The 24,323-nt window shown below is 26.2% G+C and overlaps 4 protein-coding genes and 1 non-coding gene across 8 annotated transcripts; 3 read left to right on the forward strand and 2 right to left on the reverse strand.

Annotated features, from left to right (window-relative positions):
- The first annotated feature begins 110 nt into the window (after window positions 1-110).
- On the forward strand, window positions 111-3,228 carry LOC127279406 (tRNA (adenine(58)-N(1))-methyltransferase non-catalytic subunit TRM6). Of its 3 annotated transcripts, none has more exons than XM_051301739.1 (2): window positions 111-252; window positions 1,717-3,228. In XM_051301739.1, exon 2 carries the CDS (start codon window positions 1,748-1,750, stop codon window positions 3,077-3,079), a length of 1,332 nt encoding a protein of 443 aa, XP_051157696.1. In that variant the 5' UTR covers window positions 111-252; window positions 1,717-1,747; the 3' UTR covers window positions 3,080-3,228. The 3 variants fall into 3 exon arrangements, with proteins under 3 accessions (XP_051157696.1, XP_051157697.1, XP_051157698.1); XM_051301740.1 differs by lacking the exon at window positions 111-252 and adding an exon at window positions 260-477; XM_051301741.1 differs by lacking the exon at window positions 111-252 and adding an exon at window positions 260-472.
- Window positions 3,229-4,764: 1,536 nt separating this feature from the next.
- On the reverse strand, window positions 4,765-6,617 carry LOC127279427 (probable trafficking protein particle complex subunit 2). 2 transcript variants are annotated; one of them, XM_051301773.1, is made up of 3 exons: window positions 6,391-6,617; window positions 5,890-6,126; window positions 4,765-5,066 (listed from the first exon to the last, which is right to left on the reverse strand). In XM_051301773.1, the coding sequence occupies exons 1-3, from the start codon at window positions 6,478-6,480 to the stop codon at window positions 4,968-4,970; spliced, it is 426 nt and encodes a 141-aa protein (XP_051157730.1). In that variant the 5' UTR covers window positions 6,481-6,617; the 3' UTR covers window positions 4,765-4,967. The 2 variants fall into 2 exon arrangements, with proteins under 2 accessions (XP_051157730.1, XP_051157731.1); XM_051301774.1 differs by having other exon boundaries at window positions 5,890-6,123; window positions 6,391-6,616.
- On the reverse strand, window positions 5,579-5,650 carry Trnaq-uug (transfer RNA glutamine (anticodon UUG)). Its single transcript has one exon. It is a non-coding gene; the product is annotated as a tRNA-Gln (tRNA).
- A 182-nt stretch (window positions 6,618-6,799) lies between the features above and the next one.
- LOC127279422 (E3 SUMO-protein ligase NSE2-like) lies at window positions 6,800-13,009 on the forward strand. The gene is made up of 5 exons (XM_051301769.1): window positions 6,800-7,021; window positions 10,592-10,752; window positions 10,988-11,081; window positions 11,619-11,811; window positions 12,819-13,009. The coding sequence occupies exons 1-5, from the start codon at window positions 6,943-6,945 to the stop codon at window positions 12,916-12,918; spliced, it is 627 nt and encodes a 208-aa protein (XP_051157726.1). The 5' UTR covers window positions 6,800-6,942; the 3' UTR covers window positions 12,919-13,009.
- Window positions 13,010-17,796: 4,787 nt separating this feature from the next.
- LOC127279411 (rhodopsin-like) lies at window positions 17,797-24,046 on the forward strand. Its single transcript, XM_051301756.1, has 6 exons — window positions 17,797-17,995; window positions 21,575-21,905; window positions 21,971-22,218; window positions 22,307-22,565; window positions 22,648-22,814; window positions 23,183-24,046. The coding sequence occupies exons 2-6, from the start codon at window positions 21,576-21,578 to the stop codon at window positions 23,316-23,318; spliced, it is 1,140 nt and encodes a 379-aa protein (XP_051157713.1). The 5' UTR covers window positions 17,797-17,995; window position 21,575; the 3' UTR covers window positions 23,319-24,046.
- Window positions 24,047-24,323: the final 277 nt, after the last annotated feature.

Genomic DNA, 24,323 nt, shown 5'->3' on the forward strand with positions numbered 1-24,323 from the left:
TTTTTAATGAAGGGGGGTAATAAACGTAATATACTTAAATGTAAATTGCATGTAATATACGTAAAAAACTCTGAGTTACGCGTAAGTGCGCAACCCTGAGAATGCATTCATGTAAATACAGCTTAAGTATTCGCAGCAATTCAACCCTGCTCTTGTAGACATATAATAAATATATATTTATATATTATTACTACAAATGAAAGTAAATAAACGGATATGACTGATATAAAAGATATTAATAATATAAAATAGGTAAAAAAAACATATAATATTTACATCTTGTAGAAAAAATATTTTATATTGTAAAAAATGTTAGAGTTATTTTACAACATTGGAAACAAATCACCACGTGGTCCATGAAATAAACAAACATAACCCACATGTTATTTCATAACCTCAAAGTAAAAATACATATATTAACAGTAGACCCAAATGTGTAAGTCAAAACACGGAATCAAAAATTAACGTAAAAGTTGAGTGAGTTCATTTCATTTACCTGATTTTATTGTTCTTTATATGAGTAATTTGTTTTCATGTAAAATCACATTTTATTATATTAATTAACATTAATTTTAAATACCAATATTATTAATTTAATTATATAGTTATTTTAAGGATATATCTAGTTAAAATTTAACTATCATGTACTTTTAGATATATTTTAATAATTTCAATAAATTATTACACACATTATATTAATTTTTAACACGAGCATTCTTTTACAAAATATTTTTATTACTATTCATTGTTTATAGATTGATTATTGATTTGATTATTTATGCGAATTGTCCTTTGATAAAATTTTTGAATAGGCAAATTTTTATTTAATAGAACATTTATTTGTACACAAATTTTTGTCTAAAAGTCTTCACTAAATTAATTATTTTTAATAATTTTAATGAAATTTTTCACAAATTCAATTATCTTAAACTATTTTATAATTAAAATGTTTATGAAATTTAATAATTATTTATAATTTTAAGAAAATTAGCGAATAAAATCACAAAAAATTTTTAATTCAAAATCACTTTGAAATTTAATTATTTGCAAAAATTTCAATTATTTTTAATGATTTTTATAATATTCTTTGAAAATTCAATTATCTGAAAGCATTTTTTAATTAAAAATTTTTTGGAATTCAATTTTTTTATATGATTTCTAATAAATTCTGCAATTACTAATAAATTTTTTAGTAACAGAAATCATCAAAAATTTTAAATCAAAATTCAATTACTTTTAAAGAATATTATCTAAAATTATTTGATAAATTATTTTTAGTTCTGTAAAATTTAATTATTTTCTGAAAATTAACAAAATCTTTTGAAATTCAATTATTTCTAAAAATTCCAATTTTAACTCTTCAAAAATTGTTATTAAAAAAAATTTTTTATTTAAAAATCTGCAAAACTTGATTAAGTATTGCCTGAATTTTTTTTGACCATCAAAACTAAAGACTATGACAAAATTTTAAATTCGAATAAATTGCTTAAATCAGACTTCAAAAAATTATAAAAAATGAAACTTTAAGAATTTTTTTTATAAATTTGTCCTACTTAAATAAAATTTTGAAAAATTGTGTCCATCATGAAATGAAAATTCATTTAAATTTTGAAATCTATTCATCCGTCCCGCTCAATGAGGATAAAATTGTTGAAACTTTTTTCATGTAAAATCACAAAAAATAGCGAAATATATTTTAAATTTTCTTTTTTTCAGTACTATCTAGAAAGGACAATTTAGACGAATTATGGAAAATCAATGTGAAGAAAATATGTACGATCATACAAATAATTTAATTAAAAAAGGTGACTATGTAATAATCAGAAAAGAAAATTTTATGAAAGTTCATAAAGTAGGGGAAAACAGTATTTTTACAATTGCAAAAGATGAAGTTGATACAAGTTCAATAATAGGAAAACCATTTTGGACAACGTTTGAAATAGTTCCGTCAAAAAAATGTGAGACAATTAATACTCTACAACCAGTAACAAAAGTAGAGACATTAGATAAATTACGATTTGACTCATTAAAATCAGGTGTTGATAATCGATTGATTAATGATAATGGTACATCACAGCAATTGTCGAAGGAAAATATTCTTGATCTTCGAAAAGCTGGAAAATCGGGAAAAGAAATAGTTCAAACACTTATTGAAAATAGTACATCTTTTACAACAAAAACTGAATATTCTCAAGAGAAATATATTCGGAAAAAGGGGAAAAAATATTTTCAATATCTAACCATTAGCAGGCCAACTATTGAATTATTACAGGAGATTTACTATCGACAAGATTTTTTTAAAATTAATTCAATAAGAATGGACACATTGGCACAAATACTTTCCTACAGTGATGTTAAATCAGATGGTGTGCACTTGTTGTATGACAGTGGATCTTTAGGATTAACAGCAGCGAGTATACTCAATCGCATTGGAGTCAATACTTCTGGTTATTTAATAAATCTATATCCTGGCAATGAACCACAAAACACAATTATAAAGGCAATGAATTTTCCATCTGAACTTTTAAATCGATTAATTAACATTAGTATGAAAAATTTTATTCAAGGTAAAGAAAATACGGTAAATATTTCACGTAATGAAAGTAAAAAACTTGAACTACCTGAAAGTAATACAGAGGAACAATCTACATCAGAATGTCATTCTGTAAATATTGATTCTAGTGAGATTTCCGTTCAAGAAAATCCCCGTAAACGAAAACCTTCTATAAATGCCGATGTCGATATGGTTCCTCAAAAGAAAACAAAAATATGTGCTATAAATCTTCTTAACAATAATAAAGCCGATGTATTAATTGTAGTTGCTAAAGAACATCCCCTTAATATTGTTGAAAGTCTTATACATCTTGTTAATAAATCTCGACCGTTTGTTATTTTTCATACAAATCGGGAACCACTACAAGACACCTATGTTGTACTTAAACAAAAATATCGAGTAGTTAATTTAAAGCTTTTTACCAATTTTTTGCGATCTTATCAAGTTTTAACTGACAGAACGCATCCTGATATTATGACAAATAGCTCTAATGGTTATCTTTTGACAGGATATTTTACACAATAAAAATGTCTTTAAATTAACAAATCTACTTGATAATTGAGAACTGAAAATAACATTTTTGTTATGAATTATTCTTTTAATTTTTAAACAAAAATTGTTTTATTTAATATCTGCATAATAAAATATATTAACAACGAATATATTCATATAAACGAAGTAGTTTTTTTTTTTTTTTAATTTTTTATGTTCTTGGACATTATTAATTTCTTTTAGTTGCAGAAATTAAAACAAAGTGTTCTGGAAATAGTCTTCAAAAGCCTAATATACTCTAATTCTTATACAGGATTAATAGAAAAGAGATTTTGCGAAATATCTTAGTCTGAAAGCGAAATTTCAATTAATCTAAAATTTAAAATGAACTTTGAATAATGATATCTACGAAACGGAAAGAGGTAAAGTAATATTTTTTCTCATAGTTAATATAAAATTCCTCATAGCGGAGTTAATTTTGAAAAAACCACTAAAGAAAAACAATTTTTATACAAATTTTCAACCATTTTATGATTTTTGTGTTTTGAAATGTGTTGCTTACACAAAAATGTATTCTTTGAGTACAAAAAACGTATTTTATAGCTAAGGCGCTATTGAAAAGCTAAACTTTTTGCAAATTATGTTGAATAACCTAGAAAATTTTTTTAATAATTAAGATAATTTAAGATATCCTCCACCGATTATTATTTTCGTTTACGTCTTAAAATCAATGTGAGACATCACTGAAAAGATATCAATAAAAAAAAAACAGCGAGGTGCCAGAACTTTTGGGTTAAACTTGGTTTAGACCCACTGTGAAAGATTTACAATTCAGATTTTTCAAATTAATTGAACTTCAAGTGATGTTTTATTGAAATTTTTGGTGATTTATGTTGATGAAGAATTTATTAGAAATTATAGACAAAAATTGATTTTCAAAAGTTTTTAATTGAAAAATGCTTTCAAATAATTGAATTTTTGAAAAATATTATAAAAATCATTTAAAATCATTAAATTTTGGAATAATTACAGTTGACATTTTTAGAAATAATTAAATTTTAGAAGGTTTTAAATTTAAATTTTTTGATAGTAATTGAATTCATGTGATTTTAAATTGAAATTTTTCTTGTGATTTCTATTGCTGAAGAATTTATTAAAAATTGAACTTTAAAAGTTTTTAATTGAAAAATGTTTTCATATAATTAAATTTTCGAAGAATATTTTAAAAATCATTAAAAATAATTGATTTTCGGGAGAGTTATTAAAATTTTAATTGTTTAAATTATAAACAGTTATTGAATTAAAAAAATTTAAGATAATTGAATTTGTCAAGAATTTCATTCAAATTATTAAAAATAATTAATTTAGAGAACAATTTTAGTTAAAAATTGGTTAAATAATTAAAGTAATGAAGATTAGTATTGCATACTAAAAAGAGACGTATTTTATTTAAAAATTTTGTAAAAAAATGTCGAAAAAGTCGCATCTTATTTAAATATGTAAGTCGAAAAAAGTCGTATAATCCGAGTCCTGTCATTGAGTGAAATTTTTGATTTTCATTGTGCAAAATTTTTTATTCAAAAATTATTAATTTTCAAAAAAAAAAAAAAACAAACAAACAAATTTCCTTTATCATTTTAAATTTAAAAAATTGAATTTAAGATCTTTATATAACAAAAAAATGTTCGTGGACGAATACATAAATGAAATTACAAGAGTAGTGTTTTAGTCACTTTGTCAATTTTATAATTATATTTGTTTATGTAATTATTATTTACAATTTAATTACATTATAATTTAATTTTTTATTTAAAAATGTAAAAATTTAACTAAACAAAATTTTCTATTATACAAAATAAACAAAAAATTAATAGTAAACAAATTAAATAAATTATCCACTCCATCTTGTGTAATCGTACTGTTATGTTGTTAAATATTTCCTTCCATATAATTGAGCCTTCTTTTCAAATCCCACAGACTTGATTGGAGTATTTATCTTGTAAAAAGGATTCATAGAATACTGCAACAAACAAATAAAAATGTAACGATACCTAATATCTATTAATTACAATTTTTTATTTATTTATAATAAATTAACATTTTTTAAATAAATTTCTTATTTATTTTGTTTAATTAAATTGCAATTAGAATTTCATTAAGCAATAAATTTTTTTATCGTCTTTGTTTTAATTTGTCATCAAATACAAAGGAACTGTATTTTTTTTTATCAAAAGGAATTAATTAATCTATTTAAAAAAATAAATTTATAGAAATAATGGCTATTTTTTTTTACTTTTAGAAAAATTCAAAATTTTTTTCCAGTATCAAAACAATATTTATCAGATTGAAGATGATCTTAAAATGAAAATATGTATTTCAGAAAAAAATCATTTTTTATAGGGGAAAAAAAGTGTTGGTTTAATAAAATCTGTTAAAAAACGAAATCTACATTTAAAAAAAATTTTAAATTTTTACATTATCATTATATAAGAAAATATTATAATTAAAATAACAAAAAGAAAAAAAAAACAAAGGTTCTACCGAGATTTGAACTCAGATCGCTGGATTCAAAGTCCAGAGTGCTAACCATTACACCATAGAACCGTTATGAAGTGCTCTGAAAAAATTTCATTGACTTTTATTATTGATCATTTGGAAAACATTTTTTTTCCCCCATAATGAATTTAAAATTTGAAAATTTTTATTTTGTAAACCTAATTTCATATTTGTAATGAGTAATTATAAAAATTTTTAGAAATTGAATTTTTTTGCAATTTTAATTTTAAATTGTAAAAGAAGGATCATAAGAAAATTTAAGTAGGACAAATTTAAAAATTACTCACCTTAATATAAGTTTCATACATTTCATTAAAGAAGTTTTTAATTCCATCTTCATTTTTACCATCATGTACCATAATAAAACGTATTCTAGTTGCTGTTACAAATGCACTTACAAACCATTGATTAAATTTATCGACAACTTTTAAATGCATATTTGGAGTTTTCCATATATGTTCATCCACTAAGTCAAGAGCAGCATGAGCAACAAATTGACTTAGATGTACATGATCTTCTTTCTGCTTTCAATTAAAAAAAAAAAAAAAAAAAATATATATATATTCTTTATTTTATTGGCCGTAAATACTAATTTAATATAATAATAAAAATCATAATTGTTAATTTTAGAATTTTATTATACTTTTTTTTCACAAGGTCTTGAAATAGTTTTATTAAAGTATATTTGTAAAAAACTTGTTTAATTTCGTAATTAAAAAAACTATTTCAAGTAGATGACAATAAATAAAAGCATATATAGGTGAAATTTTTTTTACAAATTTTTATACCTTTCTATCCTTACCAGCGTTTGCAAATTCTATTTCAAATAATGGATTATCAACATGACCAACAATAGCGAAGTAAAAATTGAATGCCATCACTTTATATTGGGATTATTAAATATTTTTCTGAAAATTGTTACTTATTGTTTATTGACAGCACGATTGACAGTAGTCAAAAGCAGTATATTCAGAATAAGCTAGGTTCGGTCCTCCATGTTATGGATATTTTGTCAATGACGTAAATCACGTAAAATAAGTAAGCTACAGTATAAAGGTGCGACCACACCTCAACCATAGTTTACGCAACTGTGACGTCATTTTTTCAGAGCTGAGAAAGAAATTCGAAGTTAATTGTGTTTTGGCCTTTACTTCAGTGGTGAAATTGCATGAAACTTCCCACCTATATACAATTAAAACTATATGGTTCAACTATTAAAGTCAGTTCAATTTAAGTTTTGACAGTTATTCTCATGTTATTCTGATCTAAAGTAAAGTAATTTCAGAACAAAAATAAGAAAAAAAATATATAGAGAAATTGTTTGAGAAAAAAAACAGAAAATGACTTCTTTTCAGAATTTACATGATCAAATTCAAGAGAGTTTTACGAAAACAGCTGCAAATATTTATTCATATCATGGTAATATACTGCACTTTATTATTTATTTTTCAAAAAGAATGATAATAATTATTTTTTTTTAATGTTAATGAAATTATTTTCTTCTCTCTAAAGGTTATACTATAAATAATGTTATTCTCAAAAAAAAATTAATTTTTAGTTATGGATTGATTATTTGTTTATTTATAATAGAGTCAAATTTCCTGAAATGTAACAGCAAATTTTTGAATTCACCGTATTCATTTGACTATACGTAAAATCAAAACGTCATTATGAGTTATTTAAATGGTACGAAAGATTTTTTAAAACAATTAAATTTGTCAAAGTAAACAATTAAAGTTTTTTTAAAGTGTTTAATTAATTATTTTTAATAATTTGAATGAAATTCTTGACAAATTCAATTATCTAAAATTATTTTTCAATTAAAAATTTTATTTTTAATTCAACAACTGTTTATAATTTAAACAATTAAAATTTTAATAACTCTCCCAAAAATCCATTATTTTTAATGATTTTTAAAATATTTTTCGAAAATTAAATTATGAGAAAACATTTTTCAATTAAAAACTTTTAAAGTTCAATTTTTAATAAATTCTTTAGCAATAGAAATCACAAGAAAAATTTCAATTTAAAATCACATGAATTCAATTATTTTCAAAAATTAAAATTTAATTATTTCTAAAAATGTCAACTGTAATTATTCCAAAATTTAATGATTTGAAATGATTTTTTTGATAATATTTTTCAAAAATTCAATTATTTGAAAGAATTTTTCAATTAAAAACTTTTGAAAATCAATTTTTGTCTATAACACAGGTTTACAAATTTCGGTCAACTTTTGGACCCAGAAAGGCAAGAGCATTTCTTAACGTATTTTTTATGATGAATTCGAATCCATTATTAGATTTTCCGTATCACGTTAAAATTCAAAATGGCGGATCCAATATGGCGGCGGATGACAAAAATAAACAAGGAGGGGGTCCTTTATGTTTATTTCATAAACATTTTGCTTCCTCATTGTGTGAAGCAAAAAATTTGCTTCCTCGAGGAGGAAGGTATGAATTTCTCAAATTTTATTGATTGATTTAAAAAATTTTGAGTTGAAAACTGTTTTAAATTAATTAAATTTTTTGAAAAATTAAGAAAATTTTAATTAATTTTGGGTGTAACATATACTTTATATATACATATCGATTCGTTTCAATGCAAGGAATACAATTATTATATTTATTAACTTGAATTTTAAAAAAACACAAATTTTTTTATCTAAAATATGAATTTTCGATTTTTCAATTTTTATTAATTCTCAAATTTTAAATCAAATCTATACTTTATATATACCAACCAATTCGTTTCAATGCAGGGAATAAAATTATTTCATATATAAACATGAATTTAAATAAACACAACATTTTTTAGTATAATGTGAATTTTTGATTTTTTAACATTCATTAATTCTTTAAATTTCGCTCAAATCTATACTTTATATATATATCAATCGATTCATCTTGACGTAAGGAAGACGATTATATTATATATTACCTTAAATTTTTCGATTTAAAAATTTTTTCAATTAAAAAAAAATTTTTGGAAAAAAGACGATAACATTTTTTTTGGGGGTATTTTTAAAAATCCTCTCATCATTTTTGAGAGATTAATGTGTTAAATATGCCTACAAAATTTTATTCAAATCCATTAAAACCTGTTAAAGATATTGTGTTCACAAAAACGATCCACACACACATACATCCGGACAATTGATGAAGATCTCATATAACATGTTTCTATATAGAGGAAAATTTGTTTTTACCATTTTTAAAAATTTTATAAACGAAAGGACTACAAAGCTTCCTCCACGAGGAAGCAAAATTAATTGGATTTGCTTGAAACTTGTTACTCGGGACGTTTTTGAGATTGCTGATTACGAATTTGCCATCAGATTTCAAAAATTCAAAATGGCGGTTCCAATATGGCGGAAAAAATTTAAAAATTGATCGGATTTGCTTAAAACTCGTTTAAAAATGTGATGTTAAATTCGTAATCAGCGTCCTCAAAAACCCACCTAGTAACAAGTTTTAAGCAAGTCCAATTAATTTTTAATTTTGTCATCCGTTAAATTGGATCCTCCATTTAAAATTTTAAAAATTTAATGTCAGATTCGTCATCAGCGACTTCAAAAAAACCTAAGTTACGTATTTCAAGCAAATCCGATCAATTTTTAAATTTCTGTCCGACATATTAAATCCGCCATTTTGAATTTTAAAAATCTGAATTAATATTTTTAATCAGCGACCCCAGAAACCTTGAAAAAAGTTATGACTTTTTTTTATAAGTAATATAGTTTAATTAACAATAACAATTTCGATAAAAGCATCAAAAATTTAAAATTGCAATTCTCACAAAAACCTGACGTGTAGTAAAAAACGGACTGTGGATTTGAATTCAGCGTTAAAATTTACTTTAGGAACAGGTCTTCGTTGCTCGTGTCCAAAACCGTGTATTCCTGTGTAATTTATAATAAATTCTTCATCAACATAAATCACCAAATATTTCAATAAAACATCACTTGAAGTTCAATTAATTTGAAAAAACTGAATTGTAAATCTTTCACAGTGGGTCTAAACCAAGTTTAACCCAAAAGTTCTGGCACCTCGCTGTTTTTATATATATGTATTTTGTTAAATAACTTAAGATTATGAGCGAATTACGATCTAATGATTTAACCACACATTCTTAACATACTTTTCTATCAAAAAATGAAGAAAAAAAAATTCGATTTTTTTGACCAAAAAAATTTAGGAAACCCCTTAATGTTGAAAAATTGTGTAAAAATAAATGAAAAACTGGAGTTTTATTGAATAATGTAGGTATATAAGTTTAAATTCATTTAATAAGGTTTGCATTTAAGAATTTATTTTATTCGGTTGAGATTTATGGTCTATACCATAATTAAATAATTTTTTTCTCGAAAACTATGAGACTTATGTACCATATTTTTCAAGGTCATAAATTTTTCAGGACATTGTAGAAAATGTTTATGAATTTAAAAAAAAATCGAAGATATATTTTTAGATTTATTTAAACAATTAAAATTATATATTTTTTAAAATATTTTTTTCCATGAAAGAGCATTTAATTACGAATATTTAAAAAAAATTATCTTAATTGGTTAAAATTTGCAGATGTTATAATAAATAAAAAAAAAATTACAAAAAATTTTTATTTGCAATTTTTTGAAAAATATTTTGAATTTTTTAAAAATACTCTATAGATGATTTTGAGCACTAATGTCACGAAAACTAGTTGCTTCTAAAAAGTTTTTGACTTTTGATGAAGATAACTGGAATAAATGAAATTCTAGATAAAGATAACTATGATTGTTAATTATTCGAATTCAAAATTTTTGAATGGTTTGGTTACGGCTGAATTGATTCGAATTGTTTTTTTTTTTTTTTTTTTATTATTTTTTTTTAGAAAAGTTACAGTACGATATATGCCTATTTTTGTTATAGGTTGTGCAGTTAAAATATATGAACTGTATCTGTTTACTTTTCGTTAATATTTCTTCATGAGACCGTAATTTATTTCTAGATCAAGAGAATCAAAAGGCAGTCTTTGAACAATTGAGAAATGTAGTTGAAAAGAACTGCATTATAAATACAAAGTTACGAGAAGCTAATAATGTGATCGAAAGAATTTCAACTTTACACAGTCGTGATAATGAAGGATCACAATTCGAGGATATTCTAGTGGTTAGTGTAATTATATTATTTATAAGTTTATAAGTTAGTAATTGTTAAAAATAAAAATGTCATAGCTCTTTTGCTAATCTACATCTTTTTTTACATAATGAATACAAACCTAACATGATGTTTTTGTTGAGAATTTTTACTCTGACTACAAATTTATAGGCAAATAAATTTTTTTTTTTTTTGAAAATTACTATTACAAAATCTACAAAATAAATTAAAAGTATTTTTTTTATAGAAATTCAAAAGTGAAATGGATAAAATTAATCCGGATGTTTCGAAAAATAGATATCTTGTTGACTTTGATCGTCAAGTTAAAGAATTATTGAAAGGTAAGATAATGCATTTACATGTACCTACTTTAAAAAAATTTATCTCTACCATCAATCGGGGCTATTAAGGTACAAGCTACTTTTTATTTTGTAAAATATTAATTTCGAAATATTAAAATTTGACTCTTAATGTTATTAGTAAATTCAGTTTTAGAAATCAGAAAAAAAATTAATAGACGAAAAAATTTTGTTGGAAATTGGGAAGTTTTGTGAAAATCTAATACCATTAATAAAATTCACGAAAGTTAGTGTCAAAAATATTCAAAATTTAGTTATGACAATATATACTCGATGCGCTAACTTTTTATTAAGTATTTTAAGAGAAAAATGTCTAAAACTGAAAATCCAGCATTTGCAGGGGTAAAAAAACTCATGTGCTTTGATTTTATACACAAATGACTTATTTTTGTATCAGAAAATTGAAAATAAATCAGTTATAATTTTACAGAATAAAAGTAACTAGTGTTTAAAAAGAAACCTTAAACGCTTGTACAAAAAGAATTTAAAAAAAAATTTAATAATAATAAATATTTATAGATGCAGATGGTGGTAATAATGATAATAATGATGAAGATGGTGATGATGATTTGCAATTTACACAAGATACTGTCAATGTAATTGACCCTTTTACGAAAAAGAGAATGACTGATCCTGTGAAAAATAAAACATGTGGTCACGTTTATGATCGTGAAAGTGTCACTGCTATGCTGAAAGTTAATCCACGAACTAGGTAATTGATTATTATTTTTCTCTGTGAAGGGGAAAATTTATTCAAAATTAACGGATTTTATTTTTGTCTCCTCCAACGGACATTGATATTAGTCACTGGTTAATTAAAGTTTGATAAATGTAGTTTTATCGGATATATCTTACAGATTTGAGTTAAATACTTGTGATAATTTATTTATCATAATATGAGGATTAACGAAATGTACAATATCTCGTCGGGTTAGTGGAAAACTATGCCATTTCAGAAAATATTTGAAAAACATGCCATTCCGCGTAAAGATTGGAAAAGATGCCTATTCGTGAAAGCCGTGTGAAACATCAAACATGCCATCTCGGATGATATTTGAAAAACATGCCATTTCGTCGAAGAGTTTTTTTTCTCCTATTTTAAGTTGGTAATACTGACTCGAAATAAATAATAGGCCTATTTTCATTAATTAAATCGTCAATTTCTATTTCTGACAGACAGTATTTTGTTTCGATTAAATTTTAATATAGAAGCTAACCGACATAGTAAAAACCCAAAAAGGGTATACGTGAAGAGATCAAAATAAAAAAAATAATAATATAGAAGCTAATATTTCATATAAAATGCACTATATTGTTAGTGCAAACCAAGTAGAAAAATAATTACAAGAAATCTAATTTTAAAATAGTAGTCAAAGAAAATATGTAGAGTAAAATACGAACTTTTGGCATTTTTAGATATTTGACTAATTTGAAAAAAGTGCTTTCATTATTAAATTTTTTAATAAGAATAGCAGAAATCAGAGAAAAAGCTTTTTAGAGATGCCTATTATTTATTTCGAGTCAGTATTACCAACTTAAAATAGGAGAAAAAAACTCTTCGCTGAAATGGCATGTTTTTCAAATATTTTCTGAAATGGCATAGTTTTCCACTAACCCGACGATCTGTCCCTTCAATAGAAAGTTGAAATTAATATTCTAAAGTTGATGCTAATGTAAATTTAAATGAAACGTATATAACGATAGTTCTTTTGTTTGCAGGTGTCCTGTTATGGGTTGTGGTAGTAAAGAATTCATTACTATAAATAACTTGGAAGCTGATATAGTGTTAAGAACGCGCTTATTAAAAAAGAAAGTTTAATTAAAAAAAAATTAAATCACATTACTTTAAGCCATTTAAGTTTTAAGTATTTAATACTGTTAATTTGAGAAATAAATACTACTTTTCTATATGAGAATTGTTTTTACTTGATCATTTTCTTAATTTGTATCTTTAATCTCTCTGACAACTTTTGTATATAGAGAGTAGTGTTAATGCAAGTAGAAACCAGTTTTTGTCAGACTTGGAATTTCAATTAGATCCAACAACATTTAAACTGAAACCACTTCGTTTTATACTTGTCATTTCAAGTTCAGTTCTATAATTTAAAATTCAAGTAGGATCTAGTTAGTTTCATATTTGCCATTACAAATTCAGGCTGGTTGGATTCAACAATTTACTAGCATGTGCAAGTTAAAACCAATTGATTTTGAATTTGGGATTCCAAGAAGTTCCACAAGGGTATCTTGGTGTTTACTTGGAATGCCAAATTTTATTACTGCCCAAGATGAAACTAGTAAACCAAGTTTAGTAGTTCCAAGTAGATCCAAGTAATTTGTAGACGAACATTGTAACCATCTTGGAATTCCAATATCCAAGTTGAAACTAGTTCATCTTCTAATCGGTATTACAAGCTGTTTCAAGTAGGATGTAAACACTCGTAAAAACTATTTCCTTTTTCTACTTGGAACATTTAACAGATCCAAGAACTACCAAACACATGTGTCATCCTTTATTATTGCCAGTTGAAACATCACAATTGAACCATTCAGCATTTTGGGATGCATATTGATACATACTACACAGATTTGTTATTGAGGGCAGTGGCAAGGTTGATACTGAAAAACTTTTAAGCAAACCTCCTTAGACAAATAACAGTTGCAAGTAAAAACACATGCCATTGTCCTTTAGCATTACCATTTAGAACATCACAGTTGAACCGATCGGCTTTTGGGACTTTTTTCTCTAGAGGGGAGTTGTTGGCGCAAAAACAAAGACTTGCAATTGAACAACGAAGAAGGAGAAGGTAGAGGAATACTCATCCAGCTGTTAATACAGAACCCAAAATGCTGAAAATCAACCATGTACTAATTTTATTACCTGTAGAGATAAAAGCCTTGGGAATAAAAACCCCAGGCACCAAATTATCAACAATTCTTCCAGTAAGCCGAAATTTAACTCCAAAGCCTAACCTTGTGACGAGGAGGAGTACGCTGAAGCAAGAGGCAGCAACACATGAAGTAGAGTAAAAAGCAAGGAGAGTAGTTCAAACGCCATAGAGATGGACGACATGAGCTCCACATCACCAAATAGTTTCGAATTATTAAAAAACGTCTTGGAAAGTGACTTTCAATTAAATATACGACAAATGATGAACTGAAAGGGGCAACCAGCAAAGCAGATTTAAAGAAGGTCGAGAAGGAGTTTCTGCACAAATGACGATGAATTCGAATAGAATCGACCAAATTTGCAAACATTTAAATTTTAAAAATGATCCGTAATATCACTCCAAATCAAAACACACTAGTACATGCGCAAACACAGGGAAATATCAACACGGGCAGGCTCCTTTCATTGCTGGTGTCACGTCACCGTAACTTTAATATTCATATTATAAGAATTCTTAAATCTATACCGAGTTGCGTTTTTCTTGCGACAAACACCTGTGTTTTTGTTACGCATCTAAATACTTTTCTCTTAAATGTTAAATTTCCGCACAACTTTTGTCGCACAACTAAACATCTTTCTTTTATATATAAAAGACCCCTGCGTTTTGTATCCTTCTACGTCTATATACTGTATTTCTAAAATATACAAACAGAAGCGAGAAATCTTTTATGACACTAGAATAGCTCACACCCCCACGAAACAAAATACTCTCTTTCTAATTTTCCCTATGTGCTAAAATTAGACGATGTAATAAATGCTCTCTTTCTAATTTTCCTATGTGACGAACCCCTGTGGTATCACCACATTAGAAGACCATAAACACTCTTCTACAGCTGCGAATAACCGTAGTCGTACTCTTTCTATCTTGTATTAGAATGGTTCACACCCCCCCTTTTTACGTTCAACTGAGAGAGAAGGACTCAACTTTGGCTTCCAAAATAAGGGTGAAAAATATATAGTACGACAATAAAATTTTATCTATTATCTTATGAAAATTCAGTATAAAAGGACTACATTTTCACGGAGAGATCAGTTCTGAAATCATCTTCAGACGTATAACATCAAGCTCATTTTTGGTACCAGTCGACGTCTTCTAGTTCAAGTGCATAATTTTCTTATACGAAAGTTAAAATCAAGTGTCAAAACCCTCTACATTAAACGAGGATCTTTACTTCTCATTATATTGGGCAATTATCCATTCTTCCTTTATTTGGAAGAGACTCATTATTGGGAGTTTCATCACGCTTAATAGAACTCCAGACCTGCGGTTATACCTAAGCCCGTCAACCTACCTGACGTCATAAACTCACGCTGGTACCAGCTCTTTTCCTGTGACAACAAAGGACACAGCAGTGGTCCTTTTTCTTTCAACACAACTACTACTGAATTTTAAGTTGAATGCTGAACTCTCTATTTCCTGCATTGGTTGGTTCGAGATTCCCTCTCTCTCATAAGAACGAATTGTTGTAACTAAAAATACTTGTCTAAAAAAATTGTAACCTAATTATAAAATTAATCACTATTCTCTTTTTTTCCTGTACCCTTAGTTCAGAGCCTTTAAAAAAGTGAATCTTAATAATAATTACAAAATTAAAAATATTGAATGTACATACAATAATTCAAATAAAATTTAAAAATAACAATAAATTCTATCTCATTAGTATTTATGCAGGAGGAAATAATAGAAATGATTTTATTAAAGACTTAAATATAATATTTTAAGAGTTAAAACTATTAACCAAGCAGGAAACTTATTTATTAAATCACTGTGGTAACGTATTAAATAGCTGGTTAACAAAAAATGACCTTAAATATAAAATAAAATTATCAAGCCCAAATGAACCCACATTCCTAGAAACAAATTTCTTTCTGGATGTCTGAATGCACGATATAAGGCCAACGTTGGAAAACTTAATAAACGGAAAAATCACGGTAATATATGATAGCGACCATATAATGGTCTTAAGATGAAATTCTTCATCCCTCATAGAGATGAGTTCCCTTCAAATGAAAATAATAATAATATAAAGCCTTAAATTTTAATAACACGAATTGGGCAAAATTTAATACTAAGCTGCGAAACTATGATTTTGACTTCTCAATTTTCACCGATGTTAATTTAAAAAATGACGAGATAGATGAGAATTAAAACAATTATTAAAAAAAAGTTAAACAAAAAATTAAAAATATGCTTAGAGGTTAAGCGAATAAATATTGAACATATAAGATAGAAAATATAAAAATCCAAGATAATGAAAAAATATTTCATAAAATAAATCCGATTTTCAGACCTAAACAAAAAAATAAAATAGATACCCTCCATGTCGCGGACAATAATAATGAACTGATAAACGATGCAAAAATAAATGTAAATACAACCCGTAAATTAAATAATAACTGATCAAATTCAAAAACTAAATGTTCTTGATGCGCTCACTACGCCGTAATCAATAACAAAAATAGAAATTCAAATAAAATCGCGTTTAACAATTAAGTACAAAATACGATAAATAAATACCCTAGTGAAAATCTCCACGTGAGATCCTAAATATGATCCCATATCGGTTCCCCTATAAAAACCCTTATGAAATCCCAGGTCCCATATAGATTCCCATGTAAAATCATTTAGAAAATTGGGACACGATTTGGTGTATGATTTCATGTGGGAATTTATGATTTTGTTTTTACATAGAAACCTATGTAAATTCCTACATTATTTCCTATAATTTTTCTGGTATATTATTTTTGTCAATTACCTAGGTTCATTTCCTTCATAATTACTCACAGAGTGAATCTCTACAAAGTTTACTATCTTACTTCTTAATGAAATGAATTTAATTTAGAAAAATTTCAATAATTTTTGTCTTTTTCAGTTTCTAAGTCCAAGTTGAACTTAGAAAATAACATTATCTATATTTATGAAAATTTTTCTATTTTCAAAATTTTAAGCAAAAGACGTCTTTAAGACATCTTAAAGAAATCTAATGGCCAAGACATAGAACATTCTTAGGACGTCTTTTGAACAAGTGTGCTTACTGGGTTGGTATAAGGGAGATTTCGGGGGTGCTAAATTCGAATTTGACCTTCAAATTAAAAAATTAAAAAAGGTGGATCCAAAATAGCGGACATAATTTTTAAATTTTTAACGGATTTTAATTTTTAATCTATAAAAACAAACTAATCTCAAAATATATTTTTTAAATTTGAGTTATTAAAATTAGAAATTTTAAAAGCAATAAAACTCGGGTTATAATTATAATCCTTTAACAAAGGACATGTTCTACTGTTCAAGGAGGGATTGGCAATATAATTTCCGAACTTAACGGTCTTCAAAGTACACATACATTGAAAAAACATGATTTCAATGCTCAAAACTTAAGCATTTGTGCAATATTATGAATTTTGTCCGATTTTTTAAAGCACCGGGCACGAGTGACCCATAGTTACAGTCAACGTAGGTCTAAAACCACCTTACAGTCTAAGGATTAAAATAAAAAAAAAAGTTTCCTTCAAGAACATAAACTTGACCCCATATCACCATGTTGCTGATATATTCAAGAGCAAGGGTGTTAAACAAAAGTTCCAACGGTTTTATTCTTGTTGTATTTTTATAAGGTTTCCATTGTATCACTCAAGGTATCCGAAGGTATTCCTAAACCTTTTATTATCCAATAAGTGGCGTCTTAAGACTGTTTGTCGACTTAGGTGAGATAGACATATATTTAATGTATGAAGAAGAGTACATATGAATGCTACGCGTTAGAATATTGGTGCATATTTAAACATAATTTGTAGCTGACTAAACGAGCTGCACCCGACCGAAGAGCTCCGAAATACCTTCTCCAATATCCTTAACAAAATTAATAACCCACAGTGCATATTTTTGGTTTAACAACAAACAACTTTGGAATAATATATTTTTATTCAATTTTTATTACACAAAAGAAAGGTAATTCTAATACGATTTCACATTTTATTACAAAGAATAAGTGAAAATAATTTCACATTATTGTATTTTGTTTATTTTCTTCAATTGTAGTTAAGAATAAGAAGTTATTCCTTTAGCTTCTTATGTACTACATTCAAATTCTTTTATGAATGTCATTTAGCATGTAAGGATTTTTTGAAAAAGTGTGTAAAGAAAATCATGATTTTAATATTTTTTTGATTTTTTGTTGTGTAGTGAAACCTAAGCTTAAATCAAATAACTTATTATAAAATTGAAAAATATTTTACAATCTTGATTTTTAAATTTAATTTCACTTTGATTTGAGTTTAAAAAAAATTTATTATTTTTCATTTGTGTCGTCAAGTGTTAAAAGTTGTTCAATTAATGAATGATAAGTATTTTAAAAAAATTTGTATTTAGGAAGTTTTCAAACTACGATAAAATATTGATTTATTAATAATGAAATTCGTAGTTACTTTCATTTAGCTTATGTAATTATAATGTAGTTAGTTATTCACTTTGTTTTTTTTCTGGAGTTTATTCTGGTACTAATTTAATTATCGTAACAAGTCACATATGTTATTATTATTATACACTTTTGGTAAATTTACTATTTTTATTTTTTGCTTTATACTTTCAAAAATATTAGAAAATGTGTTATTACATGTTATTGCATTTTTAACACTCTTCTGGGTAGAAATTCCCCTTCTTTTAACTGTTCTTTAAAAGTGACCTAAGTGTGGAAGCCATCTATGGGCTATTCGAATTTTGTAACCTTGTTCCAATTTTTTCCCCTATAATTTGAAATTTGTCATATAAAAATAAACATAAAATTCATTAAGATAAATTTGATAAATTAATTTCGGAACTTTTGAAATAAAAATAAAAATGGAATTTCTTTTTTTTCACAAACTTTATGTGTATTTTTGTCCATTAACTTTTAATAAAAATTAATGACAAAATGTGCATTGAAAAAAAACTAGTAGGTTTTACTACTTTTTAACTACTCTGAGTAGTACAATAGGTCCTCAACTGAATTTAAACGATTCTATTAACTATATAAAAATAGTTAAACCAATTAAAAATGTAATTGGTAGAATGACATTTTGTGATTGTATTAACTCAATTTAAAAATGTTAAAACAACTCAAGATGTAAGTAGTAGATTTTACTACTTAAAGTGGTTCAATAGGATTTAAGAACATTTTTTTTGTAGAATTAATAAATCTTTTGCAATTAAAACTACTACTTTGAGTAGTAGATTTTACTACTTAAAATAGGAAAATAAAATTATTTTTTATTTACAATTGTTTATTATCAGTAGAATTGACTTTTTCATCCTCTCTCCTATACTGACGCTTATTTTATGCCCTAACGATTATGTACCCAAAAGAGAAAATTTCTAACCGACGGGAATTGAACCCTCGACCCTAACGCTCGCTATCCGATACCTTAACCGACTAACCACGCACGCTCGCTACGACAGTCTGCAAACTACTCGAAGACTACTTTCTGCTTGTCCAATTGGTAATTTAACTATTTAAAGTAGTCATTTTTACTACTTTTATAAGTTGCTACAACTATCCTTTTTAATTTTTGACTTGTAAATTTTTCATCTTTTAATTATATTATAAGTTGTTTAATTGCATAGTGCAGTAAAATCTACTACTTAAAGTGATAGTTTTAATTGCAAAGGATTTTTTAATTCTACGACATAAATGTTCTTAAAGCTTATTGAACCACTTTAAGTAATAGTAAAAGCTACTACTGAAAGTAGTAGTTTTAATTGGAAACGATTTGTAAATTTTACATCAAAAACGTTTTTCAAGCTTATTGAATTAATTAAAATAGTAAAAAATTACTACTTAAAGTAGTAGTTTTAATCACAAAGGATTTGTTAATTCTACAACAAAAATGTTCTTAAAGCCTATTGTACCACTTTAAGTAGTAAAATCTAATACTTAAAGTAGATTGTTTTAACTGGAAACGATTTGTAAATTCTACATCAAAAATCTTCTTTAAGTTTATCGAATTAATTAAAATAGTAAAAATCTACTACTTAAAGTAATAGTTTTAATTACAGACGTCTTGTTAATTCTACAACAAGAATTTTATTGAAGCCTATAAAATCATAGAAATTAATAAAAAATTGACTACTCAAAAAGCAGTTATATTAATTAAAGAAAATAATTCCTTTTACTACATTTCATATAACTGGTGAATAATAGTTGGATTTACTACTCTTCAAATTTTGAGTTGACTACAATTCCACTTGTTTTTACTACCTTAAGAAAGTTAATTTTACTACCGACCTGTAGTTGTACTTTAATTACATATTTACGTAAAATCAACTATTACTTATTAACTTCTTAAAAATAGTTACATTAACTACATGAACATGATTAGATTAACTAAAAAAGTAGTTATTTTAACTACTTTCTAGTCAACTACCCAATGGTAGTTGAATTTCTCGGCAACATTTTTTTCAGTGTAAGGTTATTATTATGAATTTGTATATGTTTTGATACAGGAAATTTTATAGGATAAGGAATGGGATATTGACATGGAAAATTGTGATAAGATAATGTGAGAAAAAATTTAGAGGAAATCACATAGGAATTCACATGATTTTTCAAATGGAAGTATATATGATAACGCCTATGTCATTTCCTATATTAAATCCTGTTTCACTTTCCTATACGAATTTATATGGGATCCTATAAAAATTCCTATAAAATTCAAGGATTTCATATAGTTTTTTTTCTGGGTTTTATCGAATCCTATATAAGATCTTACATGGGGATTTTCAATAAAGATATCTCTGTAAGCTCCCGGTGTAATCTTACCTTGAATTTACAATGTAAGCTAACAATAAATAAATGTAATAATGTAATAATTAACAAATAATTTATGCGTTGTAGTTTTCTATGACATCTACTGCTGAGCAATAAATTTTATTGAACCTAATCTAAGTCCTGTTAACAATATATAACAGAAATACATTACAGCACTATGAGCATTTTCTCAAAAAGTTGGCCAAAATACAAATTTCATTCAAAATGGCCTGAAATTTGTTACTTAATTAATCAATTTTTCGACAGAAACCATTTCTGTACATACATATATATATATATATATATATATATATTGTTATTTTTTTATTTTCCGAAGCACTTTTGTGTCCTTTTCAAAGACGTCACAACGATCTTTCTTTGGCTTGAAGAATCCAATATTAAATTTTGAGTTAAATACATCGTATTCTTGTTTTCTTAGTCTTTGATTTTTACTTTTCCTTCATCCAATTAACATATATATACATTCTGCTCAAAAGCTTAATTTTTCTTTTAAGTATTCACAACTCGAATCTTCGCTGGCATAATGAGATTCAAATTTTACAGACATATTTATATGTTCAACTACGCGTGCTCTGTTATAAGTGATAATTATCGGTTTTGTTTCTGATTTTTCATTTTGTACGTTAGTTCAATTAGAATTTAATTTCTTAATTTTTTTAAAATTCATATTCACAGTTTACTTTCTGTTAGTACAATTTAAGTAAATAATTTAATTTCTTTTTAAGAATGACCGTGATGACTGGACCTAATTTTGCACCCCATTCATGGGGTGGGCATGGAGGAGGTTTTGGCAATCAGACTGTGGTGGACAAAGCATTGCCAGATATGCTTCACTTAATTGACCCTTACTGGTATCATTTTCCTCCAATGAATCCATTGTGGTACGGCATTTTGGGTTTTGTTATTGGATGTTTGGGATTTGTGTCATTTGTTGGAAATGGAATGGTCATCTTTATATTCAGCACTACAAAATCTCTTCGAACACCCAGTAATCTTTTTGTCATCAATTTGGCTTTTTCAGATTTTTGCATGATGTTATGCATGTGTCCAGCTATGGTGAGTTTCATTTTGACTCGAAATAAAGTACCTGGTATTTTTTAAAATATATTTACTGATTGCAGGTGATAAGCTGTTATTATGAGACATGGGTATTAGGACCATTTATGTGTGAACTTTACGCGATGACTGGATCCTTGTTTGGATGTGCCTCCATTTGGACGATGACAATGATTTCCTTTGACAGGTACAATGTTATTGTCAAAGGATTGGCCGGTAAACCATTAACTATCAGTGGAGCAATTCTTCGGATAATGGGCCTTTGGATTTGGGCTGTTGTATGGACTATCTTCCCAATGTTAGGATGGAACCGGTAATTTACTAATTTACACTATTATACAAAAAAAGATTTGGAATTATATTTTAATTTATTAAAATATTATTTTTATATTTTTTTTCAGTTATATACCAGAAGGAAACTTAACAGCATGTGGAACAGATTATCTAAATCAAGATTGGTTCTCCAGGTCTTACATCCTTGTGTACAGTTGTTTCGTATACTTTATGCCACTTTTCTTAATTATATACAGCTACTACTTCATCATTGCAGCTGTATCAGCTCATGAAAAAACAATGCGCGAGCAAGCTAAGAAAATGAATGTTGCTTCCCTTCGATCTGCTGAAAATCAAAGTGCAAGTGCTGAACATAAACTCGCTAAAGTATGTATTATTTAGATAGCCTTAATTGAAAATTACATTAGAACTGAAATTCTAAATACGTTTTTTGTTATTTAATTTACAGGTAGCATTAATGACCATTTCATTGTGGTTTATGGCATGGACACCATATTTAGTTATCAATTATGCTGGCATTTTCCAAACAGTGAGATTAACGCCATTATTCACAATTTGGGGAGCTGTTTTCGCTAAAGCAAATGCAGTCTATAACCCAATTGTATATGGCATCAGGTAAAAAATTTTTTCATAAACTTGAGTTACAATTATAGTAAAATGTTCTGAAAGCATTTTTACTTAGGAATTTTTACATTAGTTTTATAAAAATTGATATAACGAGTAATACAAGCATGAATATTCATACGAGAAATCAGTTACATACCAAACTTTCGGAACAATACATATATAATATTAACCCTTATTAAATGCAGCTAAATAATTTTATCATAGTTATACTCTCGGAAAATACAAAATATTAAGGGCAAAAACTTATTAAATTGCTGAAAGCTTGAAAAAGAATTTTATTAGTGTTAAAGTTAATTAAAATTAATTAGTTCTATGATACAGATTTTTCTATAACAAATTTTTTTTTTGTTTTCCAGCCATCCAAAGTACCGAGCAGCTCTTTTCCAGAGATTCCCATCTCTTGCTTGTGCAAGTGAACCAGCTGGTGGAGATGCCGTTTCAACAACTTCTGGTGTTACAACTGTGGCAGATGGAGAAAAAGCTGCTGCATAAATAATACACATGACGAGGAGTTACAAAACGTAACATTTAAAATCAAACAAGAAAAATCTGTGCGCGAGTGGGAAAAATTGGCGTTACATCTCAAATAATTTATACTTTTGACTAATCAGAAAACATTTAAATTTGTCAATTGGAAATAATTAACACTTGCTTTAAAAACATGTGCCAATTGTAAATATTAATCACATTTAAGATGTTTGAACATGAAAAGCGAGTAAAATTCAATTAATTTGTTACATTCTGCCAAGAAAACTAAAAAATTTTGCAATTAGAAACAGTAATTCAGTTTGGAGGAAAAAATTTACATACATTTAAAAACTATTTCCTTTCATTTAAAATTTTGATAATAAATTTAATATAATGTTAAATAATTTTTTAAAATAAAGAATTTTTAGGAAATATAAAAATAAAATAATTTTAAAAGAAAGGAATCTTCTTAGTTTACTGGTGTATATTGCTTGCATACAGAATGAATATTTTTTTCAATTGAACTATCATTAATTTTATGATACGTTTTTACACCACAACTCGTGTCATTTACAAATAATGACTAGGTCAATTCAATAAAACAATCATTTATTTGTGTAGTATTTAATATAAATTCCAGTTTACAAGGAAAAACACTGAACTTCTGTTAAGTTATTTTAAAACATCTGGTGATATTGTAATATCTGTACCTAATTTTGTAAGTCTAATAAACCCTTTAAGCTATAATAAAATTGTTAAATTTCAGTTTAACACGTGTACGTGAAAAGGGACGATTGTGTTTACATATTGGAACAGTAAAGCAAAAATAATAATTGATTTGAACTTTCTTTTAAAAAAATTTTTGTTTATATAGCTCAACTTTTAGGTAACTTTTACAAAAATGCAGTAATAAAATTTTTCCGGTTTTCAGTAAACTTAAAAACAATCAGATTTTTTTCATTGCTAATTTTTATAATTTCTGAGTAAGAATTGAATCTCCCAATTCAATAATAATAAAATAATATCGAG

The sequence above is a fragment of the Leptopilina boulardi genome, unplaced genomic scaffold, assembly GCF_019393585.1.
Source record: "Leptopilina boulardi isolate dan_hultmark-lab unplaced genomic scaffold, ZJU_Lbou_2.1 LbouV2_216, whole genome shotgun sequence".
NCBI classification, from domain to species: Eukaryota; Metazoa; Arthropoda; class Insecta; order Hymenoptera; family Figitidae; genus Leptopilina; species Leptopilina boulardi.